Raw genomic sequence first — 19,285 nt, forward strand, 5'->3', positions numbered from 1 at the left:
GAATTTATTCCAACCAGGGAGCTAGCACCCCGTGCTAGATAGAATATACTCACGTATAAGTCGGGTCTTGAAACCCGAAAAATCAATCATAAAATCAGACCCCGACTGATACGCCCGTTCAAATATGCAACACTTATTTGTTTTTCTTGCCTCCTCTAATCTCTCATCAGTTTCTCAGACACATTGAATTTTGTTGCAGCAGTACAGTTACCAATTTCTTTCACTATTTCAACGACGTTTAATTTAAAACCAACTTCATATTTTCATCTGATCAAACACTCCATCGTAGATAAGGGACGCTCTTACGATAAAGGTGTATGAGGGTGTGAGATACAAAATATACAAATCAGTGCAAACGTCACTTCAGAATAGTTCTGGTATCACCGTGTGGTCACGTAGGCACAATAGAGAGAGGTTAGGAGCGCACGCTGATACAGCGCATTGCCACACCACATAGAAAATAAAGGCTGTGTGCTCCGTGGTTACTCTCTCTGGTGGGTGTTAGCATATCGTAATCTCTTGGACCAATAGCGTGAGTTTTGCACATTCGACTTATACAACCGACATTATAAAACACCAGAAATTATTCGATAAAATCAAGTCCCGACTTATCCGCGAGAGTAATTTTCCGCGAGTATATACGGTAATGAGAAAAATATATGAAAATTCCAAAAATGAAATAAATCAGGTCTTGTGCTTTATATCTGCACTCCCTTTGAACTTCAGAGGTGTACATGTTTGGCACATAGTTTAAATGCATTCATTTAATTTCTAATAATTACAATATATTCTGACCAGTCAACATAGTACATTTCATGCATCCAGCAAATCATTTGGACTCCAAAGAATATGAAATCGATATGCTGTATCTGCAATTTATTTTTCCCAGTCAAAAACAAGAGTAAAAGATTTTTACAATCAATAGTGACTGCTCAGAATGCAAGTTAAGACATCTGGAGTATCTGGAGTGTACTTCACTTACACAAGCAACAGAACGACTTCTCCAGTGACTTCTATTGAGCTCAAATGTCTGTAATTGTATTTTGACGAGCTGACGTTTATCCCAAACGGTTTAACCGTTTACTGTCTTGTATCATTGTAGATAAAAATTGTAAAAATTGTAAAGATTGTAGATGTAAAATTACATTTTCAGCAGCAAAAATTCTAATTTGTGGCATCTTCAATTGCATTTTCAAGTTTTAGTGAGAAGTTAAGCAAAATGACACCTTTTATTGGCTAACTAGAAAGATTACAATATGCAAGCTTTCGAGGCAACTCAGGGCCCTTCTTCAGGCAAGATGATTACAATATGCAATTTTTTGAGGCTCAAAATCTTCCATCCATTATCCAACGCACTATATCCTAACTACAGGGTCATGAGGGGTCTGCTGGAGTCAATCCCAGCCAACACAGGGCGCAAGGCAGGAAACAAAACCCGGGCAGGGCACCAGCCCACTGCAGAGCTCACACACACACACACACACACACACCAAGCACACACTAGGGACAATTTAGGATCGCCAATGCACCTGACCTGTGTGTCTTTGGACTGTGGGAGGAAACCGGAGCACCCGGAGGAAACTCACGCAAACATGGGAAGAACATGCAAACTCCACGCAGGGAGGACCCGGGAAGCGAACCCGGGTCTCCTAACTGCAAGGCGGCTCAGAAGCTTGCATATTGTAATCTTTTTAGTTAGCCAATAAAAGGTGTAATTTTGCTTAACTTCTCACTACATCCACAATGGCTAACACGGTTCAACACCCCAGTACTAAAGTTTTGAAATTCTAATTTGGAATATCTACAATTATATTTTCATCATTCAAAATTCTAATTACAATGATCTAAAATTGCAACAGTTACGTCTGATTACAATTTCAACACCTGAAGATATACCTAAAATTAACATTTTCTTCAGTCCAAATTCTACTTTTTTTTTTTTGTTGTTGTTATCAAATTTTTATTTTTGGACAAAATAAAACAAGATAATGCAATATACATCCAAATGTACATAAAGCATGTGACCAAGAAAGAAAACAATGGAATATACCTGTAGATGAGCTAGGTGCTGCCATACTGATCTCTTGAAAGATACAAAAGCACAACAACCAACAAATTTAAATGATCAACTACATTGACACACCATAACAGCACTACAGATTATTTCAAGTTTTGAAATTCTTTTTAGAAATGTCTGAAATTACATCTTCTCCAAATAATTGATTCAGATATTTAATTACACTTTCAAAGCATTTAATTCAATCTTCTTACATAATACACTACCGTGGCTGTCCGTTTGTCTGTCCAGGATTTTAAATCACCTGTCGCTCGCAAACCGTTTGACCTGTTGACCTGAAATTTGGTGCACATATACTACATGACGTCTACTATCCGCTTTCAGGGTGATGATTGACCTCCAAGGTTATTCCTCTTTTTATTTTTATGTTATTGTAGAATCAACTCTCAGCAGCGGGTAGCATGGTGTCTGTGCGGCGCATGCATATGGGCAGTGTTCTCATTCCCTATCACATTCGCCATCACTTCCTCTTCATATCTTAAATCATTCTTGAGGAAGATTGAAGACTTAAGTGCCAGCTTAAGTGAAAAATTAAACAAAATGTACTAAGTAATTGCAACACAAACACTGACTCAATCAGTTTGAACGCGAAAAGATGCCGACGAAAGAAGAGAAGCAGCGGGCCGCTAGGGTGGAAAAAAGAAGAGCTGCTCAGGAAACAGCAAGTGCATCAACCTCTGAGCACACAAATGATAAACACACAAACTAGGAATGCTCAAGTCAAGTGTATTCACTGCACGATAACCGTTACTGGTACATCTATGATACCTAAAATTCAAATTTTAAAATGTCAAATTGTAACTCCAGGCATCCATACCAAACTTCATAGATATCAATGAGAAACGTCTCCCTTGTTTTATTAGCCAAAATGATAATCAGCCAAGGGATGACATTTTGAACAGACAAAATATTAGACAGCAAAAATAGAACTGGCAGGAATTAAACAAGAATTCTGTCTGTGTATCACAGTGGTTTCAACTGATCCAGTTCAGGAAATGATTCCAGATTTTATTGATGAACATGCAGGGAAAGTCACAAAAACCAAACTTCATAATCATAAAATGGTGCCATCAGAATTCGGTTAATGTTCGTAAGCACAAAAAAATCCAGATGTATAAATCTGTGCGTTCACCAACTTCCACGTTCTTCCGCTACAAAAATCCTGGTCAGCGTGAAAAGTAACGCACGTGCACGCGCCTGCTGTCCCACCCCAACTCCTCCCAGAATTATGTCTATTTGAATATGCAAATCAATATAAATAGCCCTTAAGCTCAGCCTTCTGTGAAAAGACAACGGCAAAAGCACAGGGGAAAATAGAAGAATTTCAGCGAATACCAAATGGAGGCAAAGAAAAACGTACTACTTGTTGGTTTAAACAGTGATATAAACAACAAAAGGGAGTTGATCGAGTGACAGAGTTTCGGAGAAAACTCAAGTTCACAAAGTCGCACAGTGCCTGAAATAAAGAAGAAGTTGTCAGATATCAAAGTCGCGATGAAAAGGCAAGTCATAGCCCACCGTCTGAGTGCTATATGAAAGCTTATTAGGGTACAGAGAAAAAAAAATAGCACACAGTGGGGAAAAAAGCACGAAATGTTTAATCTCAAAATTTACACTTTAATCACGTAGTTTATTTTGTTATTAAAGTAGAACATCATAAACTTCATCTTAAAACCGTTTAACTCTTTCAGGGCTGATGTCAACTTTTGTTGACAGCTGACGATGGTAATCGACTGTAAACTGTGACAAAACCAACCGTTATGTTTTAGTTGGACTCTCGTTGCTAGAAGGAAAGTTAGATTCTTTGCTTTGACCGAGATTTCCTGCACTTGTATGAGTAGCAAGGCGCAAACAACGGGAAAAATGGCACTGACATCTGGCGAGAGATCAATGCGAATGCGTAAAGCTAAATACTCTATGGACGACGTTTTTGCCTATTATCTCTGAACTGGACTATGACTTGTTGGACTCCGATTTTGATACAATTGATTGAAAACGAATGTGAGGTTCCAGCTTCAGCTGATTGGTCCCCAGCTAGTTGTGGTACTGACAATGTTTGCCAGGGAGGACTGACACTTAACAATGATAAGAGGTAGAAACCAGATTGCAATGCACTGTGACTTTGTCCCAGCCAACGCAAAGACAGCCTGGCAACAAGACTTACGCATATTCTTGGCAATCTGACAGCCACAGCATGCAGCAACAGACGTTTTATGTTGATTTCTGTGTGAAACCATTGCTTTTCAGAAACGTTTTGGAAAAAATATTCAGCCCTCAAAGAGTTAATTTACTAGTTTCTCAAATCCCATCGTAACTAAAGTAGCACCTTAAATGCTTTGTTTTGTATGTGTTCTTCTATGTGCTCTGTGTGTGTGAATCACTATGTGCTTCTTAAACAGACTTTCTCTTCCTCCGACAGGACACAGAATCCATTATATTACAGCTCTCTGAATAATTAAAATACTGAGATGTATACTTGATATCATTTTATGATGATAGGAGTTAAAGCATGTTATTAAACATGGGAACACGGTGGAACAGTGATTGTTCCTGCCTCACACAAGATGCTTGCTGTGCCGTGCACGACATTCAATGAAATAATTTACTGCAGCAAGACTGTCTCTTTCAAATGTACTAACTCCCAATTCCTGTCCTCACTTTTCTTTCTCCAAATACCCAATCGCCACACAATCAGCTCTGTAATAGACGTTAAGCCATCTGTAAGCTTAGAATGCTGATTCTTCCAAACTGTTAAGGAACATTGAAATATCTTCGTAGTACATGTTTAATTATTCTATCCGTCTATCCTTCCAGTGTTGCGTCAGCCCCAGCAAGAATACAGCGCAAGGCAGGAACAATCCGTGAACAGAGCGGCAGCCCCTCACTAGCGCTGCGGCACCGTGTCCTCACATGTTTAATTATTAACAATATAGATTATTTAAATAATGTTAACATTATATCTGTACAATATAATAAACATATTTTCCTGCATTTCATCTTAAAAATATCGTCATCACATGTAAATACACGCTTTATAAAGTGGCTCAGGTTGTGTAATATTATAACTGTATCGCAAGTTTACAGTGAGGTGATTGTACTTATAAGTACAAACAGTTCTACAAGGAGCACTTGATGGCTGATTGAGTGCGTTTATAGTTCTTGGGATGAAACTGTTTCTGAACCACGAGGTCCATACAGGAAAGGCTCTGAAGTGTTTGCCGTATGACAGCAGTTCAATAGACAGCATGGCTGAGGCAGCGTGTGCTTGATGCTATATACTGATAATTCTCTTTTTGATCAGCTGCTGTAGATCTGTGATTCCACACTCAGATACAGTGATGTAAATACTCTGAGTAGTACAGTGAGAGTAATATGGAAAAAGATGATCCGCTGTGGCAACCCCTAACGGGAGCAGCTGAAAGAAGAAGAAGAAGGTGCAGTGAGAGTAACCAACACCAGAGCAGCTATGGTATTTGGAATAGTTTGACCATTCTGTGGACCATTATATTGTTACAGGTTAATTACAATCAGATGCATTAAACTAATAAACAATATGCGGTTAATTTCAGTGTATTTGATAAAGCCGTGTCAGGGATGTGGATCTAAAAAAGAAAGGGAAACCACACTGGAACAAAAGCACTGCTTTGACGCTGGGTGGCGCCAGTCTGCAAATCCGAGTGGAGAACTGGCGTATGCCAGGGTTGGAGCTACCGTGAAAATGTGCGTGGCTTTACGCCAAGTTTAGGTTTTATACATCGCAATTTGAACGTGGAAACATTCGTACGCAACATTTTTTGTGCGTACGCACCATTTATACATGAAGCCCCAGGTGTCCAGTGTAGCTCCCCAGCATGGTATCAACTTGTTTTCTGGGATTGTGTGACCCCTGGCAGTCAGGATGGGTTGGCGCCTCTGATGTTACCTCCCTGGCTTTACTCTCTCCACAAAGGTTTCAGTCAGCCATTTCTGCCAGTAGTTGAGTTGCTTCTCCCTCAGGAGTCCTGAGAGAATGCTGCATGCTCCCACCAGGGTACTTCTCTCTGAAGCCTGTGGTAGTGGCACTGCCTGATACCATATTGAAACACATCACAAACATGCAAAGCTTCCTTCTTTCTACCAGCATCTCTTATCGCCTGGCGAGGTAACATGTGTCAGCCTTACCAGTGCCAACCCTTCTCACTATTTAGACTCTCTGCCTGTCAGATGTCAAGTGTTTATCTTCCAGCCACCCAGACCACCCTTTTCAAAGTACTCAATGAGATGAAAAAAATGTGGCAGTTCTTGATTTATGATTACCAAATCCTCACCATACACCCGGACAGCTTTGGCAGAGCAACAACTAGGACTGAAGTTACACCCTGCCATGAGTACCAGTTTACTTACTTGAGTCAGGTAAGTAGAGTTAGGCAAGACGTGCCCCTGGAAGGAAGGCAAGCTTAATGGCACTGTCAGTTCCTCGAGGAAGGGAGGCCTGCCTGATATATTCCAAGTCGGAGCATGGCAAACATTGTAAGCCTGGAGACACGGGTACTGCATGTAGAGGACCTTTGCTGGCTCTCGATCAGAGAAACCTAAGAGGAGACTGGAAGCCCCTGGAGATGGAAACAGAGAGATAGAAAAATCACAAAAACTGACATTGACTAAATTATTAAGGGTAGCCAGTCCTAATAGCAACCTAGAGGGCAGACGGGGCACCTGACAGAGTGTGGATGGTTAGGGGCAACACACTGTAAAATCTGTGAGAGCTTTGGCCACCCATTTATATTGACCAGGACTACCTATTAATTATTGTTATTATTATTCTTATTTAGCAGACGACTTTATCCAAGGTGACTTACAAAGCAAGTTATAAAAGTTTTTATGCCTACATCAGGAATAGAACCACAGTCTTCAGCTTGGAGACGCAGGACACCAAACGACATGCCACTGGAGTCAAATTTTAAAATATGAAAGGAATTAGTACAGTTGATGCCAAAATCAATTCTGCAACAAGAACACGGGGACACCGTTAGAAATTTAAAAGGGTTGTCACGGATGGCCGGGATCCTTGCCCGGCCGGGATGCCTCTTTGCTGAGAGGACCAGGGGAGAAAGCATGGGCAGATCATTACCTCCCCCAGGAGGCTAGATGGCAGTGGTGCCTCAGACTCCCGCAGGACTTCATGGAAGATGGAGTTGTTTACAGCCCTGTTGGGATCCAGGGGTGCCGCCAGGGGGTGCTGCAGCTGCTCCTGCGCCCGTATGAGCGATCCTTTCACCACACCGGGAAGTGCTGCTGGAAGTAGGTCCTCAAGCACCTGGAGAACTTCTTGGGGGGGCCAGAGTCGTGAAGAAGAAGACAAAGCCTAAGGAGTAGTGGAGGCGGATGGACTGGCGGCAAGAAGGGACTGAGTAGTGGTGTGTTGCGGTGTTGGTGTTTTGTGCACTTTAAAACCATAAATAAACCGGGTGTTGAGTTTGAACCTGTGTCCTGCTTGTGCGTGTCCGGGTTACGGCAGCTGTACGCGCCCTGGTGGCCCACAGGGTAAACTTCACATAAATGTTACAAAGTTTTTTGTTTCTGCAAAGACTCACAGACACATGGAGTGTAGTGGCGTTTAGAACTTTAAGGAGCTTCAGATCTCCCCTTGATATTATTTTGGACAATCTAAGTGAATAGAATGAACGGACTTGCTGGCCTTAATGGCCTCTTCTCGTCACCATTTGGCTAATACAGGGTGGCGCACGAAAAATCAAACCATCTCCGACTCCAACGTCAACATCCGTTTCTTAGCCGTACACGAAACAAAAGATATGCAATACAAAAATCTGTACTTACTCGTAAGGGGAGGTGCTGGAAATGATTTCCTTGTGCGTCAATACACTTCTCTGCATGCCGCTTCAATTTTTCCAATTTCACTCTGAATATTGTCCTTCAGTTCCTCTAATGCAGGGGTCTCCAACCTTTTTCCCCCCAAGAGCTATTTTTACAAAATGAAAATGGCCAAAAACTCATGTTTTCTAATGTTTATTCTTAGCTTATTTCAACCCAAGGGCGGCACGGTGGAGCAGTGGGTAGCGCTGCTGCCTCGCAGTTGGGAGACCTGGGGACCTGGGTTCGCTTCCCGGGTCCTCCCTGTGTGGAGTTTGCATGTTCTCCCCGTGTCTGCGTGGGTTTCCTCCGGGCGCTCCGGTTTCCTCCCACAGTCCAAAGACATGCAGGTTAGGTGGATTGGCGATTCTAAATTGGCCCTAGTGTGTGCTTGGTGTGTGGGTGTGTTTGTGGGTTGGCACCCTGCCCGGGATTGGTTCCTGCCTTGTGTTGGCTGGGATTGGCTCCAGAAGACCCCCGTGACCCTGTAGTTAGGAATATAGCGGGTTGGAAAATGGATAGATGGATGGATTTCAACCCAAACAAACTGAATAAGCTTGTTTTGCCTGAACATTTACAAACTGTTGGTGTCCACAACTCACATTTTGCATTAAAACATCACAAAAAATATTTAGTTCACCTGCAAGTGCATTTTGTATGTCTGTATTCATTTTCTAGTGTATCTCCATCTATCCATTATCCAACCCGCTATATCCTAACTACAGAGTCACGGAGGTCTGCTGGAGCCAATCCCAGCCAACACAGGGTGCAAGGCAGGAAACAAACCCCGGGCAGAGCGCCAGCCCACCACAGGGCGCACACACACATTAGGGACAATTTAGGATCGGAAATGCACCTGACCTGCATGTTTTTGGACTGTGGGAGGAAACCGGAGCACCCGGAGGAAACCCACGCAGACACGGGAAGAACATGCAAACTCCACACAGGGAGGACCCGGGAAGCGAACCTGGGTCTCCTAACTGCGAGGCAGCAGCACTACCCACTGCGCCACTGTGCCACCCCTTCTAGTGTATCTCACACTATTGAATTAAAACATGAATGCTGATAAAAAAAACTATGCAATTCCAAATCCACAGATATGACTTCTTTATTTGTCATTTTGTTCCATGTCACTGTGTCACTTTATTCACATGTCCAGTTGCATGTGTGATGTGATTTTTTAGTTAGTGAGATGACTGGCACTACATGGAGTCACCAAGAGAGGCAGGTGTATGGTGGAGTGGAGCCACTGAGGTTCACTCTTAAGGAGTCCTTTCAATGTTCGTCTGTCAGTCTTGCTCTGAACTTTGATTTCATGACATTCATGTCAGACTCACAGAGGTGTGCCGACCCAAACAAAGCAGACATTTTCAGAGCTGCTTGGTGAAGATTCTTATAGTTATCTGGCTCTACTAAGCTCCAGAAATGCTGAGAATGCTGTTGAGACTTTAACTGCACATTATGTTGAAGGTTTACGAATAGATAATATATAAAATCCAATGTCTCTCTGTCTTTCTGTATGTCCGCTTTTCATGAGAGAACTACTTAATAGATTTAGATTGTTTTTTTTCTATAATTTGCTTGAACATTCCGGTTGATTTTGTGACTTCCCTCAGTTCATTATCTATATATATAATTCACTAAGCAGCCGCCAGCGCAAGCAAGACACCCATGAAGCACGCAGGACGGAGCCACACCCACCAACTCTAAGACCATTGGATACGATGACAACTCGCAGAGCCACGCCCACCAACTCGGAGGCAGCAACTCACAAAACACTGTGTCTTTCTCATTTGTCTCTGCTACAGTCCACATGCACCTCTGAGCCACGTTGACTTTTCATTATTCTTTTCGGTTATGACGCACGACCGTGTCCACCATTGCAAACTGTTTTACACGCCATGGTCTTAAGAGTTGGTGGGCGGGTCTCTGTGAGTTGCTCTTGCGAGCGGGCACATGACCAGGCGGTGTGTATGCTTCGAGAACGAGGGTGGACGCGGCAGGACCATCTAAGAAGATGCATGTTTGTCACGGATGTGAATCGCTGTATGCAGTGTGTAAAACAGTTTTGTTTGTCGCGGATAACTTGCCTTTTACTTTTACACGAAGGCCATTTCCTGTTAGATTGGCCTTTACGATGACAATTAATGAGGCACAGGGCCAAACTTTCAAAAAGATATGCATGTATCTGCCAAAACCACTTTTCAGTCACGGACAATTGTATGTTGCTCTCTCCAGAGTTCCATTTTTTCATTCACTTACTGTTGTATCCTCAAACCAACCCCTTTAAGACAACTGTGTCTTTCCGGAAGTGTCCAGCCATTAATAAATAATTATGGGGCGTATGCCTGCAGGAACACGTGCAGAGAGAGAGAGAGAGCGAGCGACACACAGAGGCGTGCGAGAGAGACACACACACACACACACACGAGAGAGACGGGGCTGGACGCATAAGAATAATTATACTTCATTACATTTCTATAGCGCTTTTCTCAGTACTCAAAGTGCTATCCACACAGGGAGGAACCGGGAAGCAAACCCACAATCTTCCACGGTCTCCTTACTGCAAAGCAGCAACACTACTACAGCACCACAAGGCAGTTAAAGAATGCAGCGGGCTCGATTTTGTTTTCACTTCTGTTTACAGCGATCGGGTCGTAGCGTGCATTGTTGCAATGTTACTTTTCTTGGTGGCTTATTACATTACGGATGTTTCACATGTTCATTTTTTTCCCTTTGCTTAAAAGACATTAAAAAAGTGTTTCTCAACTGTGACTCCGGAACAACTCAGTACGCAAGCTATATTAAGCGTCAACAACGAAGACTCGCTACACCTTAATGAACAAGTGCTGAAACTTATCCCTACCGACGAAGTAACTTTCACCAGCGTGGCCTCCATCGTCACAGACGATCCCGCTTTCAGTCACGGACAATTGTATGTTGCTCTCTCCAGAGGTCCATCTTTTCATTCACTCACAGTGGTATCTACAAACCCACTCCATTTGGACAACTGTGTCGTTCAGGAAGTGTTCACCCATCAATACATAATTATGCAGCGTATGCTACGCCGCGGGTTGGCTAGTGTATCATAGTTCACTTGCTATAGAAATTTATTTGCGCAAATCTGAGAAACACGCCACGGGCCGAGGGGAGCGGCCTTCCTCACTCACTCGCCAGCTTCGTGTTCTTTAACTCCGCTTAGCTAGCGAACGAGAGAACAATTGAATTCAGCTTTGTTTGATATTTAAAATAAAGTGTTACTTACAGTGCATCCGGAAAGTATTCCCAGCGCATCACTTTTTCCACATTTTGTTATATCACAGCCTTATTCCAAAATGGATTAAATTCATTTTTTTCCTCAGAATTCTACACACAACACCCCATAATGACAACATGAAAAAAGTTTACTTGAGGTTTTTGCAAGTTTATTAAAAATAAAAACACGTGTACATAAGTATTCACAGCCTTTGCTCAATACTTTGTCGATGCACCTTTGGCAGCAATTACAGCCTCAAGTCTTTTTGAATATGATGCCACAAGCTTGGCCAGTTTCGCCCATTCCTCTTTACAGCACCTCTCAAGCTCCATCAGGTTGGATGCACAGCCATTTTAAGATCTCTCCAGAGATGTTCAATCGGATTCAAGTCTGGGCTCTGGCTGGGCCACTCAAGAACATTCACAGAGTTGTCCTGAAGCCACTCCTTTGATGTCTTGGCTGTGTGCTTAGGGTCGTTGTCCTGCTGAAAGATGAACCGTCGCCCCAGTCTGAGGTCAAGAGCGCTCTGGAGCAGGTTTTCATCCAGGATGTCTCTGTACATTGCTGCAGTCATCTTTCCCTTTATCCTGACTAGTCTCCCAGTACTGCTGCTGAAAAACATCCCCACAGCATGATGCTGCCACCACTATGCTTCACTGTAGGGGATGGTATTGGCCTAGTGATGAGCGGTGCCTGGTTTCCTCCAAACGTGACGCCTGGCATTCACACCAAAGAGTTCAATCTTTGTCTCATCAGACCAGAGAATTTTCTTTCTCATGGTCTGAGAGTCCTTCAGGTGCCTTTTGGCAAACTCCAGGCGGGCTGCCATGTGCCTTTTACTAAGGAGTGGCTTCCGTCTGGCCACTCTACCATACAGGCCTGATTGGTGGATTGCTGCAGAGATGGTTGTCCTTCTGGAAGGTTCTCCTCTCTCCACAGAGGACCTCTGGAGCTCTGAAAGAGTGACCATCGGGTTCTTGGTTACCTCCCTGACTAAGGCCCTTCTCCCCCAATCGCTCAGTTTAGATGGCCGGCCAGCTCTAGGAAGAGTCCTGGCGGTTTCGAAATTCTTCCACTTACGGATGATGGAGGACACTGTGCTCATTGGGACCTTCAAAGCAGCAGAAATTTTTCAGTAACCTTCCCCAGATTTGTGCCTTGAGACAATCCTGTCTTGGAGGTCTACAGACAATTCCTTTGACTTCATGCTTGGTTTGTGCTCTGACATGAACTGTCAACTGTGGGACCTTATATAGACAGGTGTGTGCCTTTCCAAATCATGTCCAGTCAACTGAATTTACCACAGGTGGACTCCAATGAAGCTGCAGAAACATCTCAAGGATGATCAGGGGAAACAGGATGCACCTGAGCTCAATTTTGAGCTTCATGGTAAAGGCTGTGAATACTTATGTACATGTGCTTTCTCAATTTTTTTATTTTTAATAAATTTGCAAAAATCTCAAGTAAACTTTTTTCACATTGTCATTATGGGGTGTTGTGTGTAGAATTCTGAGGAAAAAAATGAATTTAATCCATTTTGGAATAAGGCTGTAACATAACAAAATGTGGAAAAAGTGATGCGCTGGGAATACTTTCCGGATGCACTGTATATGGAGGTAGGTGATATGACAGAAGTATGTAGATATTGTTTGGCTTTAAACTTTAAGTCTGAGACTTGCAGATCGTCTAATTCATGTTGCCATCAGGGAAAAGTAGTTTCTTCCCAATGAAGAGGCGTATCCGCGAGAATTAAAAGATGTGTTGTTTGGTGAAAGTAAAATCCACAAATGCGAGCAGCAGAGATGCAAAGTTGCTGGCGCAGAGCACAGGCAGGGGTGTTGGCAAGTGAAGTGAGCAGTGGGCAAAGACCCCGAGTAGTTTCCAAATATTTAAGATCTTTATTGAAAAATGGTCACCAGAAGTGTGCGTAGCCTCAGCTAGCGTAAGGCGGTTGCTAGGTAACGATTACAGGGGCAGGGTTTGGGGGTTGATAGCGTAGTGACATTTCCTGTGGAGACAACCCACTGATGTGCATGACAGTGCTTTTAGTTGTGTCTTCGTGTGGAAAACATGCAGCATGTCACAATTTCAAAAAAATGTGCTGCGCTCTTCTGCGGTGATGTGATGACAGGCATAAATAGAATTAAACTTACTATTGTGCGACAGATTACACGTTTTAAACAGCAGTACAAAAGAACACAGGTAAACACAGAAGTGTGAACAAACTAAGCTAAAGGGAGTAGTGTTGCTTATCTTCTATCCCAAGAAATCTTTAAAACTCCCCAAAAAATTCTTTAGTGATTTTTGCATTTTGCAATTGCAAAACAGATTTTACACTCACCTTAATAAACATTTCTATGTATCTGTTTGTGCATCCAGTTGCCATGTCTCTGTCATTCCAAATGGTGGAACATCACAAACATTTTTAGTAATAAAATGCTTTGCATTTCTCATTTTAATATATTGTGCATCACAAACATTAATGCTGTTTTTACGAATCTCATATCAAATGGCATATAACAGAAACGTATTGCAGTTGTCATTCCAACAGATGGCGCATCGCAAACATTAATACTGCTTTTACAAATCCCATACCAAATGGCATATAACAGGGACATATGCATTTCAGTTGTCATTCCAACAAATGGTTCATCACAAATATTAATACTGCTTTAACGAATCCCACACCAAATGGCATATAACAGAAACATGTATTGCTAGTTATCATTCCAACAGATGGCGCATCACAAACATTAATACTGCTTTAAAGAATCCCATACCAAATGGCATATAACAGAGACACATGCATGTCAGTTGTCATTCCAACAGATGGCACATCACAAATATTAATACTGCTTTTACGAATCCCATACTAAACGGCATATAACAGAGACATGTGCATTTCAGTTGTCATTCCAACAGATGGCACATCGCAAACATTAATACTGCTTTTACGAATCCCATACCAAATGGCATATAACAGAGACATATACATTTCAGTTGTCATTCCAACAAATGGCGCATCACAAATATTAATACTGCTTTAACGAATCCCATACCAAATGGCATATAACAGAAACATGTATTGCAGTTGTCATTCCAACAGATGGCGCATCACAAACATTAATACTGCTTTAAAGAATCCCACACCAAATGGCATATAACAGAGACATATGCATTTCAGTTGTCATTCCAACAGATGGCACATCACAAATATTAATACTGCTTTTACGAATCCCATACTAAACGGCATATAACAGAGACATATGCATTTCAGTTGTCATTCCAACAAATGGCGCATCACAAATATTAATACTGCTTTTACGAATCCCATACTAAACGGCATATAACAGAGACATATGCATTTCTGTAGTTACTCCAACAAATGGCGCATCACAAATATTAATACTGCTTTTACGAATCCCATACCAAATGGCATATAACAGAGACATGTATTGCAGCTGTCATTACAACAGATGGCGCATGACAAATATTAATAGTTCCTTTAGGAATCCTATACCAAATGGCATATAACAGACATATGCATTTCAGTTGTCATTCCAACAGATGGCGCATGACAAATATTAATACTGCTATTACGAATCACATACTAAACACCATATAACAGAAACATATGCACTGAACGGCACACTCCAAACATTAATGCATAGGTCTACGTTGATTATTTAGATTTCAACCCATCTTACGTGGATAGCACATCTAGTTTACATTTATTTACTTGGCTGACACTTATCCAAAGCAACTTACAAAAGAGGTCAACATAATCTAGTAGACATCAGTTGAAGGGATTGTTTAGAAACAAGGTTTACATGACAAGACTGCAAAACTGTTCATCTCAAGTGAGAAGCTGAGAACCAAATAATAGTGACTTACAATTTCTAGGTTACGAAAACCTAACACACCCGTTATCAAACTCACCAAAGAAGAGTGTCTTCAAATCCTTCTTAAACACATTGAGGGGTCAGAATTTTGAATGGAGGTGAGCAGCTTGTTCCACCAGCTAGGAGTTAAACACGAGTCTGGATTGAGATTTGATGCCACACAGAGGTGGCATCAGCAGGCACCTTTCATCGGCAGACCTGAGTGGTCAAGAAATGGTATAGGACCTCACAAGTGTCTCCATATGCTGTATATACAGTAGGTGCTGACTCATCGACTCCTTATGGCAGGATTCCAGGATTTAAACATAATGCTGTACATTCTGCTGCAGAATGTCAAAGTAGTGATATGAAAAAAGGAGTGACATGTGCCCACCTTGGTCGGTTGAACACTAGACATGAATGCAAATTCACACTTGCCTGTTTTCCTCATTACTAGTTATTTTCTTCTTTCTTTTTCCTTCGCCACTTTTTTTATTTTGTTTTTACTTGTCTAAAGTTCTTCATGCAGTACTGTACAATAATGCATCCATCCATCCATCCATTTTCCAACCCGCTGAATCCGAACACAGGGTCACGGGGGTCTGCTGGAGCCAATCCCAGCCAACACAGGGCACAAGGCAGGAACCAATCCCGGGCAGGGTGCCAACCCACCGCAGGACACACACAAACACACACTAGGGCCAATTTAGAATTGCCAATCCACCTAACCAGCATGTCTTTGGACTGTGGGAGGAAACCCACGCAGATACGGGGAGAACATGCAAACTCCACGCAGGGAGTACCCAGGAAGCGAACCCAGGTCCCCAGGTCTCCCAACTGCGAGGCAGCAGCGCTACCCACTGCGCCACCATGCCGCCACAATAATTCATTAGGTCATTAATATATTTTTAAAACATTATATCAGGCAATGTTTTCTGTTTTTGTGCATTTTATATTAAGGAGCTGCTGGGTGACTGTTTGAGAGGAGTTGGGGGTTCTCCCTGTGACTGCAAGGGAGGTCCTCTAATGTTTCCAGTTCTCATCTCATATTAATAAAGACATGCATGTTGGCTGAAGTGGCTTATTATATATTAGTGATGGACTAGTTTGTGTCTCCTGAGTTGGCTCCTGCCTTGCACCTAGTGCTTCCAAAGCAGGCTCCAGACCCCTGCCACGTTCAATTGGATCAAGCAGGTCTGCCAATGTTATGCTGTGTTCTTTTAAATCATTCTCATCGTTGCCTTCATCTTTTTGACACAATTAAAGACAAGAAAGGACACATCAGAAGAAATAAAGATCTTAAATGCTCTAAATTGATAAGAATGTTCCAGATTATAAACCTTCTGTATAAAAAGGCACTAAATAAACTAAAGATAGATAGATAGACAGATAAGGCTCTATCTATCTATTATATAGTGCCTTTCCTATCTATCTATCTATCTATCTATCTATCTATCTATCTATCTATCTATCTTAGATAAGGCACTATATAAAAGATAGATAGATAGACAGATAGTTAAGAAAGGCACTATAGATTCAGAGATAGAGAATACCTATTACAGGTCATGATCATTCAATATTAAATTGAAGTTAGGAGATAGTAAGTCATAATCTGGAGAAAAATGAACTTGTATCATTTATTGTAATTATAAACATTAAATAATAAGTCATAATTATGAAACACAAAAATTGAAACTGAGATGATGGATCATACTGTAGTTCTGAGATTCTACATCAAAACTAGGAGCTCGAGTGTCATAATTGTCAGATACTGAAATAAAACTATGACAGTCAATCAGAACTATTAGATAATAATTTTAATATTTGAGTTAGTCATAGATATGAGAGGCAAAATTGGACATAAGATAATTATAATTATGTGTTACTAGATTGAAAGTATGAGATTTAGTAAGTCATAATTAAGAGGTATTAATTTATTACTAGTAAACTAAAATTAAAAGATAGTCATCATTTTGTAATACTAAAATGATTAGGGAGTTTACTGAAATTATAAAATAATCAAAATTGTGAGATACTAAATTGAAATTATAAAATAGTCATAATTGTGAGATAGTAATTAACAGGCATTAAATTGAAGTTACAACGTACTAATCTGAAATTATAAGATAGTCCTACCTATTAAATAATACATTTAAAGTATGAGATATTCATAAATATGAGACACTAAACTAGCAATATAAAATATTAATTTATAATTATGAGATACAAAATTGAAAATATAAAATACTCATAATTCTGAGAGTAATTAAGAGGTATTCAATTGAAATTACAATATACTAAACTGAAATTATAAAACAGTCATAACTATTAGATTATACATTTCATGTACGAGAGTCATAAATATGACAGACTAAAGTTACATTATAAAACGAGCATTCATAATTACGAGGTACTGAGCTGAAATTATGAACTACTTAATTGAAATTAAACAAAAAGTCATTCACAATTATTAAAGACTAAATTGGAATTATGAACTACTAAATTAAAAGAGCAAGTCGCTCATAATTATCAACTACTAAATTGAACTATTCGATAATACATTTAAAGTATGAAATAGTTGCAACTATTAAAAACTAACATGACAGTTATTCATAAATATGTGCTAGTAATTGAGAATATGAGAGACTACATTGGAATATAAAATAAGTCATTTATAATTATGAGATGCTAGATTGACTAGGGGGTATTAAAGTAAAATTACAAAATGCTAAATTAAAACAACGATTCATAAAAATGCCAGACTGAATTGAAACAGAAGATCGTCATTTACAATTATGAGATGCTAGACTGACATTGGGAGATGGTAAGTCATATCTCATAAGTTTTAAAAGGGAAATGGCAAGATGCTCCGTTGAAATTACTATAGCCATTATTATGCGATACTAAAATTACATTACGAGACTGAATTTTAATTATAACATTTTAATTGAAAATGATGCGATATTAAATAAAAAGAGATGCTAAATTGAAATTATGAGATGCTAAATTATAAGAAAAAAATATCCTTATGATTAAATAAAGTGTAACTAGGAGATCGTGAGTCAAAATGAAACGTCGAGGCATTTATTATTATTATTATTATAATTATGAAGTACTAATTTTAAAATGATGAGATCGTTTTGAAGTTCAACGTTAACGTTTAAGTTAAGAGATGCTTCGTTAAAATTACGAAATACTAAATTAAAATGTGATAATAAATGTTAATTAAGGGATATTACATTAAAATTATGAGATAGTAAATTTAAATAATGTCACGTCGTAATAATTTGTAATTGTGAGACTACGAGTCATAACTCTGACACACATTTCGGGGGTTTTAGCGGCGACCTCATATACTGTGTGGTGAAGAAGAGCCCAGCCTAGTGTGCCCCTCTCCCACCTGAGGGTCGACCCCAACTCGCCCCGCTCACCCGACAGAGGTCGTGACGGTGCCACCAAGCATCACCCTCTTCACCCAACCATGAGTACAGGTTACTCACCAGGTTGCTTCCCAGTGTCCACCTTCCCTCCGCCACTATCGAGTATGGTAGGTCGATGTTTGGGGTCACTACTGATGGACATGCAGTCCACGTCAGGGAATCCCCCGAAAGTCCCTGAATTGTGGAGACGTGCGGCGCGCTCCAACGGTTGCTCGGCTTGCTGCTTTCTCTTCAGGCTCCTTTGTATGGTCGCGATCCTGGTCCGCTCGGAGTTCAACGCGCATTTCCAACACTGGCACAAGTAGAAGGGGCACTTGCGCGCGTGCCCTTTTATCGGCACTAATAGGTCGTGGTTTCGGCAGCGGACACATTTAGGCCTCCTCGGCAACATCTTTGTATCTGAACCAAACGATGGACCCTCAGGACTCCACTGGGGCTTTGACATGCCAGGCATGATGATGACAATGACGATGCTGCTTGTCCGCCGTCAGCGAAGGTCAAAGTCTTTATGAGAATGGCCTCTTGATGCGCCCCCAAAGCCACACCCCGATAAAATCAGAGGGGCAGTTACGGGGCAGATCTGGACAAAAAGTGACTTGTAAGACTTAAGGCCGAGTGGGAGGAAATGTGTACATTCAGGTGGGTGGGGTCGCATCAACTCCTGGCCACGCCCTGTTGGATGTGAAATTTTGACACCAATATAGCACTGAGAGTGAAAATGACTCATTCTGAATTGATAAAAAGTGCCTCAAACCATTTGTTGAACTCTTGGCTGCATTAG

General features: G+C 41.1%; 1 protein-coding gene across 1 annotated transcript; it reads right to left on the reverse strand.

Moving 5' to 3' along the window:
- Positions 1-5,983: 5,983 nt before the first annotated feature.
- On the reverse strand, positions 5,984-18,982 carry LOC127529383 (doublesex- and mab-3-related transcription factor 1Y-like). Its single transcript, XM_051932761.1, has 2 exons — positions 18,565-18,982; positions 5,984-6,669 (listed from the first exon to the last, which is right to left on the reverse strand). Exons 1-2 carry the CDS (start codon positions 18,956-18,958, stop codon positions 6,284-6,286), a joined length of 780 nt encoding a protein of 259 aa, XP_051788721.1. The 5' UTR covers positions 18,959-18,982; the 3' UTR covers positions 5,984-6,283.
- Between the last annotated feature and the right edge of the window lie 303 nt (positions 18,983-19,285).

Source organism: Erpetoichthys calabaricus, chromosome 10 (genome assembly GCF_900747795.2).
Source record: "Erpetoichthys calabaricus chromosome 10, fErpCal1.3, whole genome shotgun sequence".
In the NCBI taxonomy this organism is placed as follows: domain Eukaryota; kingdom Metazoa; phylum Chordata; class Cladistia; order Polypteriformes; family Polypteridae; genus Erpetoichthys; species Erpetoichthys calabaricus.